The following is a 13,838-nucleotide window of genomic DNA, read 5'->3' as shown; positions in this document are numbered from 1 at the left end:
TAAATATAGTAAAATGTTTTTGAAATGTATTATTTCTATAAGTATACTAATACATTTATGTGACCCTGGACCACAAAACCAGTCACAAGCAGCACGGGTATATTTGTGGCAATAGCCAACAACATTTGTTGTGGGTCAAAATTATCAATTTGCACCCTCAGATTCCAGATTTTCAAATAGTTGTATCTCGGCCAAATACTATCCTAACAAACCACACATCAATGGAAAGCTTATTTATTCAGCTTTCGTGTGATGTTTAAATCTCAATTTCAGAAAATGTACCCATGGTAAAGTGGTCCAGGCCAGGGTAACATGTAGCCTAGCCTATATAAATGCCCCGCAATTGCACTTTTAGTACTAAGCTGGTGTAGGCTACTTAAAGTCTGCTAAATTGTAACAACTAATTTTGTACTTAATGCACTTTAGTTATCCGGAAGTAGTACGGAGGTCTTACTAGTGCTAAAAACTTACGCAAATGAATGGTAGTGTAGATTTAACAACAAAAAAAGGTTCATTTTCATAAAAGTGAGGTAAGGGCAAATTATACATGTTCATACATTTACACTATTACAAATAATTATTTCATCTATTAATTAATTACAGAAATGATTGCAATTTATGTTGTCCAGAACAATGGTCTCATACGTTTCTATGTGATCTTGTGCATTTTCGCTGTTTAATATATTTTTTTTTACTATTTAAATTTATGCAACAAAAAAAAAAGCCGAACAGGCTGTTTAATGGTAGGTTTATTGTGACAACTTACCGCATGACCTGGACGTGAACTTAAAAAATAATGTTTTCATAAAATAATAAAGCAAAATGTTATTTTTATGCTACATTTCTAATGACCAATGGCAGAGTTTACTTTTAAACTAATGTGCAGCCAAGAATCATCAAAGTGTCCAGAAATGATTTATTACAGACCATTATTCTGCAGCTATGACTGTTTGCCTTTCACCCGCTGTTTCATTTTGACAAAAGCTGATGGTATCTGGACCCTAAAGCAAGAAAGCCAGCTAGCGTTCTAATCTTCCGTACATATGAAGCCTCAGGGAATAAAGCAGATGTTCTCTTGGGATCCTCAGAGCCACAGTACCTGCTATTTTTATAAAGTTGAGTGATTGTGTACGTACATGAATACGACCTCAGTATCTACTGCAATACTTATTCAGGTCTTGCACAAACACACACACTGCAGGTACGATTCAATCGCACGGCGAGCCAGGCCAATAACAAACATGAAGCGAGGTTATGAATAATCACAAACACCACGCAGATAAAAGGACTGAGCACTGATGGCATATTTTAATGCAAGAAAAAAAAGGTAGATTTGTATTAAGCATCAGTCACTAAAAACATCCTGTATTAAAATGAAGGAGCTTAGTGATTCTCTTGTGTTCATCTCGCCCAGGTGACGTGTGGACGAGGGAGTGTGTAACTCTCCTCCTCCGTCACTGCAGCAGCTGAGCTTTGTTCCATTGTCAGTATAAAAGGATGAAAGTCTCATGTTACAATTTTCATATAAAATAACCCTGGGGCTTAAAAAGGCTTGGCGTGTTGGATCAATCCTGGGTCCCTTTTTGTCGTTATGCTGCAGGTCATTTTCTGTCGCAGGTGTGATATTCACTTGCTCCTCAGATCTCTTTGAACCTGAAAGAAAAGAACAGATGAAACCACTGCAAACACACGGTGCAAAATTAAACGTGTCCCTATTAATCATCAGATTCACTCAATGTAATAAAACAAAGAGCAGATCAAATAACCACCACCTGTAGATTTGACGAGTGTCAGAAAGGGCTATTGGAGACCATTAGTGGAATGAATGCATGTAGTAAAAAGCACAAAAATGGCTTAGCTTAGCATTTTTTGTTTTAATGGAAAATAAATTACAGAAAAAAAAAAAACTGACTGATAATTACAAGGGTGTCAGAGACGTAATGATATTACAGTTGAAGTGCATACATCATTTTCCACCTCAACACATTTCTGCTAGTCATTTGGGAAAACAGTAAAAACTAACAACTCCCAAGACAGGTTGCAACCTCTTGGAGTAATTGTGATTGCCTTGCAATCTCTAAAAATAGCCTTCACTATATTGAGAGCAGGAAGGCCCAATTAGTTCAAGTACAGCATTGCTTTGGTAATGACGATTTATATTTTAGGCAGTCACTAATATCAAGTACATGTAATGGCAATTAGCACAAGCACCATCACTCTGCAGATTTAAAGACCACTAGCTAAATATTCACTAGCTAAATATTGCTGGTTAAAAATAAACCTTAAAGTCATCTGCCAATGATGTCACAGCACGGAAGATTTAGCAAAACATTTTAAATAACTGTAAAAGTGCTATTAAAGATGAAGAACTCCTATTGAGGAATAATCAAAACATTTCTTAATCAGCTTATTAGAATGATTTCTGAAGGATCATGTGACATGATATTTTGCTTTGCCAACACAGGAAATAAATGACTTTTTCAAAATATATTTAAATAGAAAACCACAACAACTTTATTTATACACTACAGGTCAAAAGTTTGGAATAATTACAGATGTGTCTACTAATGTATTTTAAATAGATATTCAAATAAAAATTTCATGACAATCTTAAGGTGAAGAGAGAGCAAAAAAATAAATAAAATAAAATAAAATAATAATATATATATATACACACCGTTATATATAATGCATGCATGAATTTGAATTAGGGCTGTCAACGTTAACGAATGCAATTCATTAAAAATCTTTAGCACGTTAAAATAATTTAACGCAAATAAATTAATGAAGCATGCAAAATTACGACATTAAAGTAATTTACGCCACGCAGTTAGATGATCTTAGAAGTCAGGAGTTTAACACACGCATCTACAATGGCGCAAGAACTTTCTATTCTAAACCTTTCGCTTCTCTGTTTCCGATCAGATACTTTTAAGCAGCAAAACTCTAGGAAAGTTTTCAGTCCAGTTATCCAGTCCAAAATAAGGCGCTAATGCAAAGAAAATCAGTCTTAAGCAATAAAATATTACTAAAACGTAAAGAAACACTAAAAAGCTCTAAACAAACTCTTTGCTGTTGCACTGTACACATACTGTTCACTGAATTCTGAAAAGTTTTGGTCTAAATTTTCTTTTTTTGATATGAACTATATGGACTCCTTATATAATTTGGTCATTAGGTGTCATTAGGGTCCTTTTTAGGAAAGACACCTACATTTACTTTGAAAAAACCTTGCAGACAATATTGTTTTGTGAGAATCATCCTTCAATCTAATAGTTTACTTTACTGGATAGCAAATGATAATAAGTAAATAAATAGACAAATGAAACACATTAAACAAGATAAATGATGTATGCTTAATTTCACGATAAGTATGCGATTAATCACACTAAAGGGTGCGATTAGTTGTGATTAAAAATGTTAATCTATTGACAGCCCTACATCAATACGTTTTACATGAATATATTCAGAATCTCCTTACATATTTCACCATAAACGCAAAGAACAAGAGTGAATAAGGGATATTCACCCTCTCTGCCTTGTAGTGTATCCGCACCATCCTCTGACCTCCTTATAGACAAGTCTGGACAACAGCTACAGAAATAAGAACAAGGGGAGACAGTGAGAAACTGGCTTGAAAACACACATCGGATAATATTACAGATGATATTGGACTAAACAATCATTATGATAAACAGCAACTGAAGTCTCACCAGGCAGGCCAGTACATCAGCAGTAATGAGCATATAGAAAACATTGTTCCAACCGGTGGGAGAGATCAGACCAGCCAACAGAGGCCCAACAGCGGCACCTAGAGGTCATTAAACACGGTGCACAACATGTGACATTTGTGAAGTTTTCAAAACAAACATTGGTTTCTGAATGTTACATTTAAATTTACTGTCAACAGCCTTTTAAAAACATTGCTTGATTTTAAACGCAAAGAACAAAACGTTTAAAATTCACTGCCAGATTATAATACAATAAAGAGAGAAAAAAAAACCTCATTCCCTGCATACCTATTGATCCAGTGCCGTCAATAATGGCGGTCACAGTGGACAGTGCCCTAGAGTTCCCTCTCAGACACTCATGGGTTCCCTAAAAGATAAGAAAAACATTATGAAATTTACAACACATAAAGCTAGATACATTACAAAACAGTTTATTGATCAGTTATTGACAGCGAGATTTTAAAGGTGAGTGTTAAGTCTTTATTTCTTTTTTGAAACTTTACAAATGTCCATGTGAAGAGCACATGAAAACGCTTACTAAGTCAGCTGATACAGCAGTGGTGATGAGGGCGTAGGGTCCATTCACGAGAGCACCACACCACAGCAACATGCCTGCGGGTCAGAGAAGGGCATAGGAGAAGGTGCAGACACAAGACACATGCTGTTATTTGTGGGAATCAATATTCACAAGATAATAAACTGATTTTAAATCAAATTTCAAACCACCTATGCTAATTTTTTATATTTTTCTAACCAAAACAAAACACACAAAAAAACCATACAAAACACACACACAAAAAGAAAAACCCTTGGTACTCTATACTCACAGACGGTGGTTGGCAAGCCATTCTGGCCGATCTTATTAAACAGGAACAGCTTGAGGAAGAAAAGCAAATATGAATAAGCAGCAGTTCTCTAAGGAAAGATAAACCTGTCCATCCATTTAGAGGTTCGCAGGTAAACTCGAGCTTGAAGGCGTGTGTACACCATTTCAGTTGTCTGTAAAAACTGTGAGCAAACTTTGACAACTTGTTGCGAGCTAGCCAGTTTGACACTTCTAGCACAATCTACTACGAGGAACATTTACAGACAGAATCAGTGTCGCTGGAGATAAACATTGCACATTAAAACCGGAACAAATCTAAATTTGATGGTCCATAAAGCTAACGGATTAGCTTTAGTTAATGGATAAGGGAACATTCAATGCTTTTACATCCTCTTAACAGTTCAAATCAATTTGCAATATCTCGCTAAAACACAAGTTTGCATTTCGTGTTTATTTTGTGGACATTTTGCCCAAAGTCTAGGCAAAAATAAGGCAAAAGAACAATTGAGACTCACCATAGGAGCAGCAATAATCAACATGGCACAGCAAGTAGTGGCTCGGCCCCCACTGTAGTCAGATATCAATCCAGCCAGTATGCCACCTAACAGAAAAAAAACACTTAGATATTTCTTATGGCTAAGATAAATCAAATATTTATCATATCCACTTGCTTACCCACGATTCCTCCAACATCAAATAATGTAGATAGGTCCCCAGCTTCTTTAGGATCAAAATGAGCTAAGGAATAGAGCAGACTGTGATTTGTTGCAATTTTTTTTACTGTATATTTGTGCATAGGAGCCGAAGGAAATCTGAGAGCATCTGATGAAGGATTCTTACCAATATTAGCGATGTATAAAGGAAGCCAGTAGAGGAAGGTGTAGCTGACCAACTTGGCAAAAAGCAAACACAAGGAGAACTCCACCACACCCTGCAGAATGAAGACATTTTTAAACTATGACATGATGAGATTTACTTCTGTCCTGGCAACAAACTAATGTAGCCGTTACTGTTCTGTACGAACTTGTACACATTTGCAACATCACATTTCTTCATTTCTGATGTTACTACTCAATAGGGTGAATTGCTTATGTCGTAGCATTCGTCATACAAGTTACTTTGCATAAAGAAGCATCTGCTAAAGGTAAAGGAATAAATGTAAATTTAAAAATGGACTAAAAACGTTTTAGACCAATAATCTTAATCATTTTACACTGTAAAATATGATTTTCTAACTCAGTATTTTTGTCTTATTTTCCACTAAGATTTTAGAAACATTTTTTAAATCAAGATACACTAATATGAGAAGCAAAATTACTTAAGATATATAGTCTTGTTTGCTAGAAACATGTGCCGTATATTCCAAGTATTCTGGGGGTATTCAATAGGGTTTAGTGTAAAACAAATCGAAATTGAATATATTATTTAACGAAAATCCTGACCTTGGCGGTTGGTCTTCAGTGCACTCCTGCGCATTTATGAGACTCTAATAGTGCCGTAGTTCACTCCGAAACGCCCAGAAAAAGCACACAAGTTGTGAGAAATCATGATTAACAAAAACTTGACATGGAATACAACCCATATACCTTCTTCGAGGTTAATATATCCGTTGTGTTTGTCATAACAAGAAGTTATCGTGTTCACATCTATCAACTGTCATTCTGACTGTCATCAGACAAAACAAATTTCTGGTCCGATAATATTGTACTTTTTTTTTAACCTAAATTTCTAGGCATTGTATTTCATGTCGCATAATCACGTTAATCTTATGTCGCGCTAATGATTTCTCACAACTTGTGTGCTTTTTCTCTGCAAAACAGAGTGAACTGCGGCGCTAATGGAGTCTCACCAACACGCAGGTTATGTAATTGTGTTTTTTTTTAGCTTGATGCTGGTCACTATTCACTGCCATTACATGGACGAGCATGAGAGGGGCATTTCTTTCTTTTTTTTTATTCTCCTTTTGTTGGTCTAAAAAAGATAGTGCATATGGCATTAGAACAACTCCAGGGTGAGTAAATTATGACATAATTTTCATGTTAGGGTGAACTATCCCTTTAAGTCATTTTGCTTCCCCTGTAAATGTACATTGACTTAATGTTAAAATATTTTTTATAGAAAACTAGACACAAATACTAGCAAGAAAAACATTTTTCTTTCAGTGAATTTAGATTGGGAAAGCAAAAAGCATGATTTTTTTTTTTTTTTTTGACACTTGACAGAATTGGCTCATCTACAATAATGAACAGATCAGGTCAACTCCATCTCTTAAAAATAAATTCTTTACATAGTCTGACTAACAGCTGTGGGTGTTAAACGGAGAATAACAGGTCACTCACAGGAATCTTGAGCGCTCCGCTGAAGCTGATGGCTTCTGTGTGTTCTTCCACCGGCTCCACAGCTGTGGAGGTGTGACTGCTGAAGATCTCCTCATTACTGGACGAGTTCCTCAAGAGAGGCTCCTGCTCCACACTCTCCTAAACACAATAGAGCCTGTTAGTGTTATATAATGGAGGAAAAACTGTCTGTTAAAGGAAGAACAGAGTACATACTGTTTACTTAATGGTGGAATACACTACAGGACTTTTGCACAGCTTTCCCTCCTTTTTTGCTTACTGGATGAGTCAATGCTAGTTGTTGGAAATATGCCAGTCTGCAGATTTTGGTTAGACAGAGTTGACAGATTTCACAGAAAATCAGTGTATGATAGGCAGAGACTCCCATTTTTCTTTTTTAGCTTCAGACTATGATTCCTTCCAGTTGGAGGATATCAAACATGTTTGATATTTTGAGCTAAATTTAGAACACATGTTTTTATTGATCATGTGTCTTTTAGCAATGAGGCACGTTTCTGTGTAAGTTTGTTGTGTTCGGTACAACTTGAAAATCTGGTGGTGTGTGATTCTCAGTCATTTAGTGTATGAGCCTAGCCTGGTTGACACCAGACCCTTCTCAGTTGTAACTGAGAGTGAAGGTTCATTCACAGCTCATTTCCAAAGGGGCGTCACAAAAGGATGTCGCTCAAAGGCCTCTGGGCGCAATTGGATAGACCTAAAACCAATCAAAAGCCGCGTTTCCACCGAAATTACCCGGAACAATTTGTCCCAGGAACTTTTTTCCCAGGAACTTTTTTTGACCCAGACCGGTTGCTTTCTGCGTTTACACCGCGGTCTAAAGTACCGGAGAGATTATAAACTGCGCGCGACTGCTCCAGTCTGCGACGGACAGTAATCAGTTTTGAGCGCCACATTTATAATAAGTATGGAGGAGATTCAAACTGTGCTGCAGTTGTTTGTGATGTATTGGTTTACTAACGAGGTACAAAACGGCAGAAAAGAGACGAGCACTGATATTGCTCTGACTATTACGGACATTGACCGTGAGACGGCTGGGACGAACGCGCTGAAAATTTCCTCTTCCACAAATACGCTTAATAAAGCCTGAACCTCGTCGTCAGTCCAGCTGTGTTTTTTTAATTTTATTAAATTCCATATTTGCAGACAGACAACTCTTACCGCAATAGATTTTTAAAAATGGCAGTTAAAATAGAATGCTGCGTGGAGTCATCCAATAAAAATGTGGCGTGAACACAACCAATCAGCATCTTCAGCGCACAAGTCCCGCCCCCGAAAGTTCCTGAACTTTGAAAAAGTACTACCTCGCCAGCAGGGACTTTCGGAGGAGGAAATATTTACCCGGAACTTCATTTAGACCCTGGTTCCTGCGGTGTAAACACACCGCGTACCAGCCCAAAGTTCCTAGTTCCTGGGGAAAGTTCCTGCGGTGGAAACGCGGCTAGAGCGATTGTCATCGTATGAAGCCCGCCTCAACGTTTGTGATTGGTGCCTCGATTTGGAAAAATTGGAAATGGGCTTGAATGGGCTCTTGGCCAGACGGACTTGCAGAGCAAATCTCAATTTTGCCGGAAGGGTTTTTCCCAGGCTAGTATGAGCCCAGTTTGTCCTATGAAACCATTTACAAAGTCAGCAAGTGCTCTAAAAATTTTCAGATTTTAAAAGTCATGTAGTGAATTCCAGCCACTGAGATCAACTTAGTTAATAACACAGTTCAACAGACAGCTAAAACTCATCCAGATTGCATTACGAGCTATTTTCTCTCTGTTCACGAGTACTCCTGCTTTCAATTCTCAACCAATTCACTAGAGTGCTGTGTACTATCCTGTTGCAAATGAGAGGCCAAAGGTAAGCAAATACTTTAATTTGTCAAAAATGTTTTATTTATTGTAATCTAATGGCAGTCAAACAAGCGTCAGTAAGCCTCTTCACATTGCAACTCAGCTCACATATGAAATGGCTGTGAGGGGAGAACTTCTGTTTAGCTGGTCATTCAAGTTAAGCAAAATTATGCTTTTTAAATCAAATTAAATCAAACTGTGTGAACCTAGCTTTAAAGTGTCATTGAGATACATTGTCAAATATTTTGCAGCAGGAGAAAAGTCATTTTTAACCGAACTCACGTGGTGTTGTGGTGGTGTACAGTTCACATCTTCAGGTTCTGTAAAAGAGAAACCGCATATTATGATTCTGTTCCTGTCTTTTGTAAACAACATGGATGCATAAACATGCCAATTCCCCTCTGATATAACATGTGTGACTTACTTTCAACCAAGAAGAAAAAGCAGATGACGCCAGTGCAAGCGATGATGATACCAGGCACAATGAATGACAGGCCCCACGCGGACGACACATAGACACCAGCAATGAGCGAACCAAGAATGTTTCCCACTGAGGTGTGAGAATTCCAGATTCCCATGATGAATCCACGCCTGCATGAACAGAGCATCAGGACTGAATAACCTGGCAATCTTAACATTCGATTACCAATGAATTAATTTGGAGTTACCGTATATTGGAATTTCAAGGTCAACATAAAAAAAAATGGACCCCATTTACTTTATTAATGCACTGTCTTTCAAAAGTGTGCTGCTAAGATCTTTGAATGTTTTTAAAAATACTTTTCTGCTCACCAAGGCTGCATTTATCTGATCAAAAACGTATTTAAAATGACATTTTACAAAATAATATATATATATAACAGAAAACGATTTAATCCTGTGATGGCATACCTGGATTTTCAGCATCATTACTCCAGTCTTTGTTCTACTTAATTCAGGATTTTTTTTGATTAATAGAAAGTAAAATGTATTTAAATGTATTAATTTCTTTGAAACATAATTATTTTGTAATATTATAAAAGTCTGTACTGTCACTTACATAAAATAAAAAACTAAAAATAATCGTACTGACCCAAAAATGATGAGAATAATATTGAAAGCATGAAAAAAAAAGAAGCCTGGTAACGCTTTACAATAAGATCTCATTTATTAACATTAGTTAATGCATTTACTTACATAAACTAACAGTGAGCATAATAGTTTAGTTCACAGTGTGTTAACTAATGTTAACGGAACAGATAATTTTTATTTGAATAATGTATTCGCAAATGTTGAGATTAACATGGAATAAGATTAATAAATGCTGCAGAAGTATTGTTCATGGTTAGTTTATGTTTACTAATGTGGTTAACTAATGTTAACAAATGAAACCTTTTTGTAAAGTGTTCCCAAAAGTTTTTAATCAAAATGTAATAACTTTGTCTGCCTCTGACATAACTTAAGCCATGCAAGTTATTGGATAACGTTAATAAATAGCTTATAAATAATTATATGGAATAATCTAAAAAAACACCATCCAATCAATCCCTGATGGATAATGATGCATTTTCTTGTTAAATATCCTGTTTCACCCTGAAACGTGTCATATTATTGAAATAAAATGGTTTGCAATTGAGATTTAATATTGATTTTAAAGCACAATTCATGTTAGGCATTGTGGGATTGTGGCAGCAGGTATGGACTGTGGAGATCTGCATTTAGTTGTGTTAGTGGAAAATGCAGATACAATTCTGCACTGTCAACAACACGTATACTGAGCAAGCAGCTCAGAATATGACAGTCACTTACTTTCCCTTCCCAAACCAGTTCCCAACACACGCTACCACTGCCGGCCAGCCTGTAGTCTGCACTAGCCCATTTAAGGCCTGTAAAAGAAAAACGTATCAATCAGCAAACCTGAAGAGCACATGGGACATGTTCAAGAAGCAATGTAATCCGCATGATTCGGTCATGTGCTAGCCTTGTGACTCATACCAACATTACTCAAGGTTTACTGTGAAATAACTCTGGGCCAGTAAAACCGAACTAAGATAATGCTCAATGTGATATATTTCTGTCTGTCAAACACTTATAATGTTTTTAATTGATAATATGCCAAATGCTTTTAACTTAACTTTAGAAAAATCACTCCTGACTGGAAACGTGCCATTGGAGAAGAATCACTTCTGTTTTTTTGGTTTCACAATGAGAAATTATGGTACTCTCTCTCTCTCTGGCAAATTTGAGATTTAGATGAATTTTTCTCTAAGCAACACACCTTTTCACATTGGTTTATATTTCTAAAATATATCTAGCTTACCTGAACTAAGCAATAATACCACAAAGAGTGGATTCGCCAGTAAAATCCCAGTCCAAAAAGAGCAGTGAAAAGGCCACTGAGAAGCATCCCTGAGCTCAGGTAGTAACGCAAGGGCAGTCGCTCTCCAAACATCCCACTGTCAAAAATATTTCAAAAACAGGTGTTATACCTCAAGCAAAACACTTCAATCTTACAAAGAAAATCCAATATCATACCTAAAGAACATGCCGAAAGCATATGCGACGAGGAAGCAGTTGTCCAACACTCCAAATAGGTTCTGGTAATTGTTCTGGTCTGAATTGAACACAGAGATTGATGCGTTAATACACACTACCGTTTAAAAGTTTTAAGGTCAGAAAGATTTTTCTTTTCTTTTTTTGGAGGAATGAATACTTCAGCAAAGACATTAAAAAGGACACTAAGTGACAATAAAAACACAAAGTCGCAAAATATTTATTATTCAAATAAATGCTGTTCTTTTAAACGTACAATTCATCAAAGAATGCTAAAAAAAAATCTGTTTCCACAAAAACAGTTTCTAGAACAATCAAAACACCATCTTTGAATGATTTCTGAAGGATCGTGTGACACTGAAGACTGGAGTAATGATGCTGAAAATGCAACTTTGCCATGAATTACATTTTAAAATATGTACAAATAGATTTTGTACGTTGTAATAATATTTCACAATATCTGCAGCCTTGGAAAGCATAAGAGACTTCGTTTAAAAGCATTTTTTTTTTTTATCTTACCGACCTCAAACTTTTGAAAGTGTATGGATGGAGGTATGAAGTGCAGATCTTACTTTATTAAAAAGAATCAAACTCACCAAAAGGAGCCCAATCACACCAGGTGTCATTGTCAGTGATGTTGAGGTCTGCTGGATGAATAACATTAGAGCAGTTTCTGTGCAGCTGACTCTGTCAAGAAAAACAAAGAAAAACAAAACAAAGTATAAATGTATTATTTAACACATGCAACTGCAATCATGTGATTTATCTGTATAAAAAAAATCTGTTTGTTGCATGACTTCTCTACAGATCAGGCCTATCACTCAGCTAGTTAATATTTAGTTTCCAGGTCTATTCATTTTTATTACCTTGACAATACTGATAGGCTTTCGAGAGAGGTGGTAGCTGGTGTAGAAGACAAATGTTAGGATGAGGATGGAGAATCTGTACCTAATCAAAAGGAATAGATAAAAGGAACGTGTTTAAATACAATTATTTACAATATTGGTGAAAGCAGAATGTATTTGCTTTATTACATAAAACAGCCAAGCAGTGATAGAAATGAAACCACATTGCGTGACGCACAGGAAGACAGTTCACCTAAGGCAAACACATACACACACTGAATGATCTATATGATTTTTTTTTACACATTTCCTGTGGGGGAAGCATGCTTAACCAGTTTGAGGGCTATGCACACTGCAAAAGAGAAACCTGTAACATTTATGCACATATGAATAAGCAGGTTTAAACTGTGATGGAAGATTCTTAATAAATAAAACAAAAATAATAATTAGAACAAATAAAGTTGTGGATATTTAGTTACTTATATTTAGTATATTTAGTACATACTATTGTGGTTAGTGATTTTTAATCAAATAAAACAAATACATAAATAAAATAAAATTGTGAATTCAACACGTTGAGATGTAACGTACATTAGCACTAACTGAAAACATTACCGATGATTAACGAGGAACTTTTAAGCAGCGTCAAAAATCAATGACATTACCAAAAATCAATAATCACGTCTGCAACAATACAACCCCACATGATGGGATAAATGTAACATCATAGAGCATGTTATCTGTATAGAAGTATGATGTGTTTACATGGGCCTGTTACTCACCAGCTGTCTCTGGAGAAAGAGGTAATGAGTTTGATGCCCGGGGCCAGAGATCTCATTTTTACAGGTTGTTGGTTTCGTCGTAATAAAAATAGCTTTACTAAAGATTAACCGACGTTATAAACAATACATTAAAAATCCCATTTCTATTAAAATGTGTAAAAACACAAATTTAAGATTAAAATCGTAACGTTACCCGTAAAATCAAAAGCAAGCAAAAAATAAAACGAAACGAACTTGCTGACTAATCGCTTTTTTTTGTACCTCAGATCAGCTTGCCTTAATTTCTCACGATCTAAAACTACGAGTCCATCTAAACATGTTCATTGAAACCCGGCAATCCTAAACCAGATGTAAAAGTTCCCTTTAAAGTATCGGAGACGTACTGTCATTTCCTAATTCCAGAGGTGGAAAAACCTTAAAGCGCTCTGAATTTCCAAAGGTTTCCATGGTTGCGTTGACTGGTGGTCCGTCTTCGGTTTAAGCCGGGTGCTATTAATACCCGTAAGTCTGGTCTACAACATCACATGAGAATTCATTGATCTTTAGCTCGGGCAGTGCAGTTGTACCGTCGCCATTCCTGTTTTCAATTTCCATCCCGGGTTTGCGGCACACACTGGACTCGATCTCACGTGAACATGTGATACAGATTGACGCGTCATCGGAGCTGAAATTAACCCTTCATTATTCGGTCAAACTGGCTGGCCCCATTGTCATGGCTGGGATTCAAAAACCTTTGTCCTGAAATATTTACTTAAGTATTTATTGAATATGTATTAAGCAATCTTTCCGATTTAAAATGTTAAATATTTCAATAATTTAGCAACATGATTTGTCACGTTCACGGTTCTCTGATGTCGGTCAATGATCACATGACATGCATGTAAATAAATCAAATATTTAATGTTTTAGTAAGAGTTTAATTTGAAT

At 36.2% G+C, this 13,838-nt stretch overlaps 1 protein-coding gene across 3 annotated transcripts; it reads right to left on the bottom strand.

The window, feature by feature from the left end:
• Nucleotides 1-730: 730 nt before the first annotated feature.
• Nucleotides 731-13,793, bottom strand: slc37a2 (solute carrier family 37 member 2). 3 transcript variants are annotated; one of them, XM_079608031.1, is made up of 18 exons: nucleotides 12,912-13,793; nucleotides 12,151-12,232; nucleotides 11,881-11,971; nucleotides 11,267-11,345; nucleotides 11,052-11,187; nucleotides 10,541-10,617; nucleotides 9,177-9,343; nucleotides 9,035-9,072; nucleotides 6,897-7,034; nucleotides 5,398-5,488; nucleotides 5,233-5,295; nucleotides 5,073-5,158; nucleotides 4,559-4,607; nucleotides 4,270-4,343; nucleotides 4,020-4,098; nucleotides 3,714-3,811; nucleotides 3,530-3,594; nucleotides 731-1,653 (listed from the first exon to the last, which is right to left on the bottom strand). In XM_079608031.1, exons 1-18 carry the CDS (start codon nucleotides 12,965-12,967, stop codon nucleotides 1,638-1,640), a joined length of 1,485 nt encoding a protein of 494 aa, XP_079464157.1. In that variant the 5' UTR covers nucleotides 12,968-13,793; the 3' UTR covers nucleotides 731-1,637. The 3 variants fall into 3 exon arrangements, with proteins under 3 accessions (XP_079464157.1, XP_079464159.1, XP_079464158.1); XM_079608033.1 differs by having other exon boundaries at nucleotides 732-1,653; nucleotides 13,295-13,568; XM_079608032.1 differs by having other exon boundaries at nucleotides 733-1,653; nucleotides 3,482-3,594; nucleotides 12,912-13,577.
• Between the last annotated feature and the right edge of the window lie 45 nt (nucleotides 13,794-13,838).

This window comes from Phoxinus phoxinus (genome assembly GCF_949152265.1).
Source record: "Phoxinus phoxinus genome assembly, chromosome: 3".
Classification (NCBI taxonomy): domain Eukaryota; kingdom Metazoa; phylum Chordata; class Actinopteri; order Cypriniformes; family Leuciscidae; genus Phoxinus; species Phoxinus phoxinus.
The sequence above is the reverse complement of the archived record's forward strand: the minus strand, read 5'-3'. Positions and strand labels throughout refer to the sequence as shown.

What these genes read in the sequence shown, in the direction of transcription:
- slc37a2 (XM_079608031.1), bottom strand. Translation starts at nt 12,967, where the DNA reads ATGAGATCTCTGGCCCCGGGCATCAAACTCATTACCTCTTTCTCCAGA. An exon ending in CTTTTTCTTCTTGGTTGAAA is followed by an intron (nt 9,073 to 9,176) that starts GTAAGTCACACA and finishes TCTCTTTTACAG; the next exon opens with AACCTGAAGATGTGAACTGT. An exon ending in GCGGAGCGCTCAAGATTCCT is followed by an intron (nt 5,489 to 6,896) that starts GTGAGTGACCTG and finishes TTCATTCTGCAG; the next exon opens with GGTGTGGTGGAGTTCTCCTT.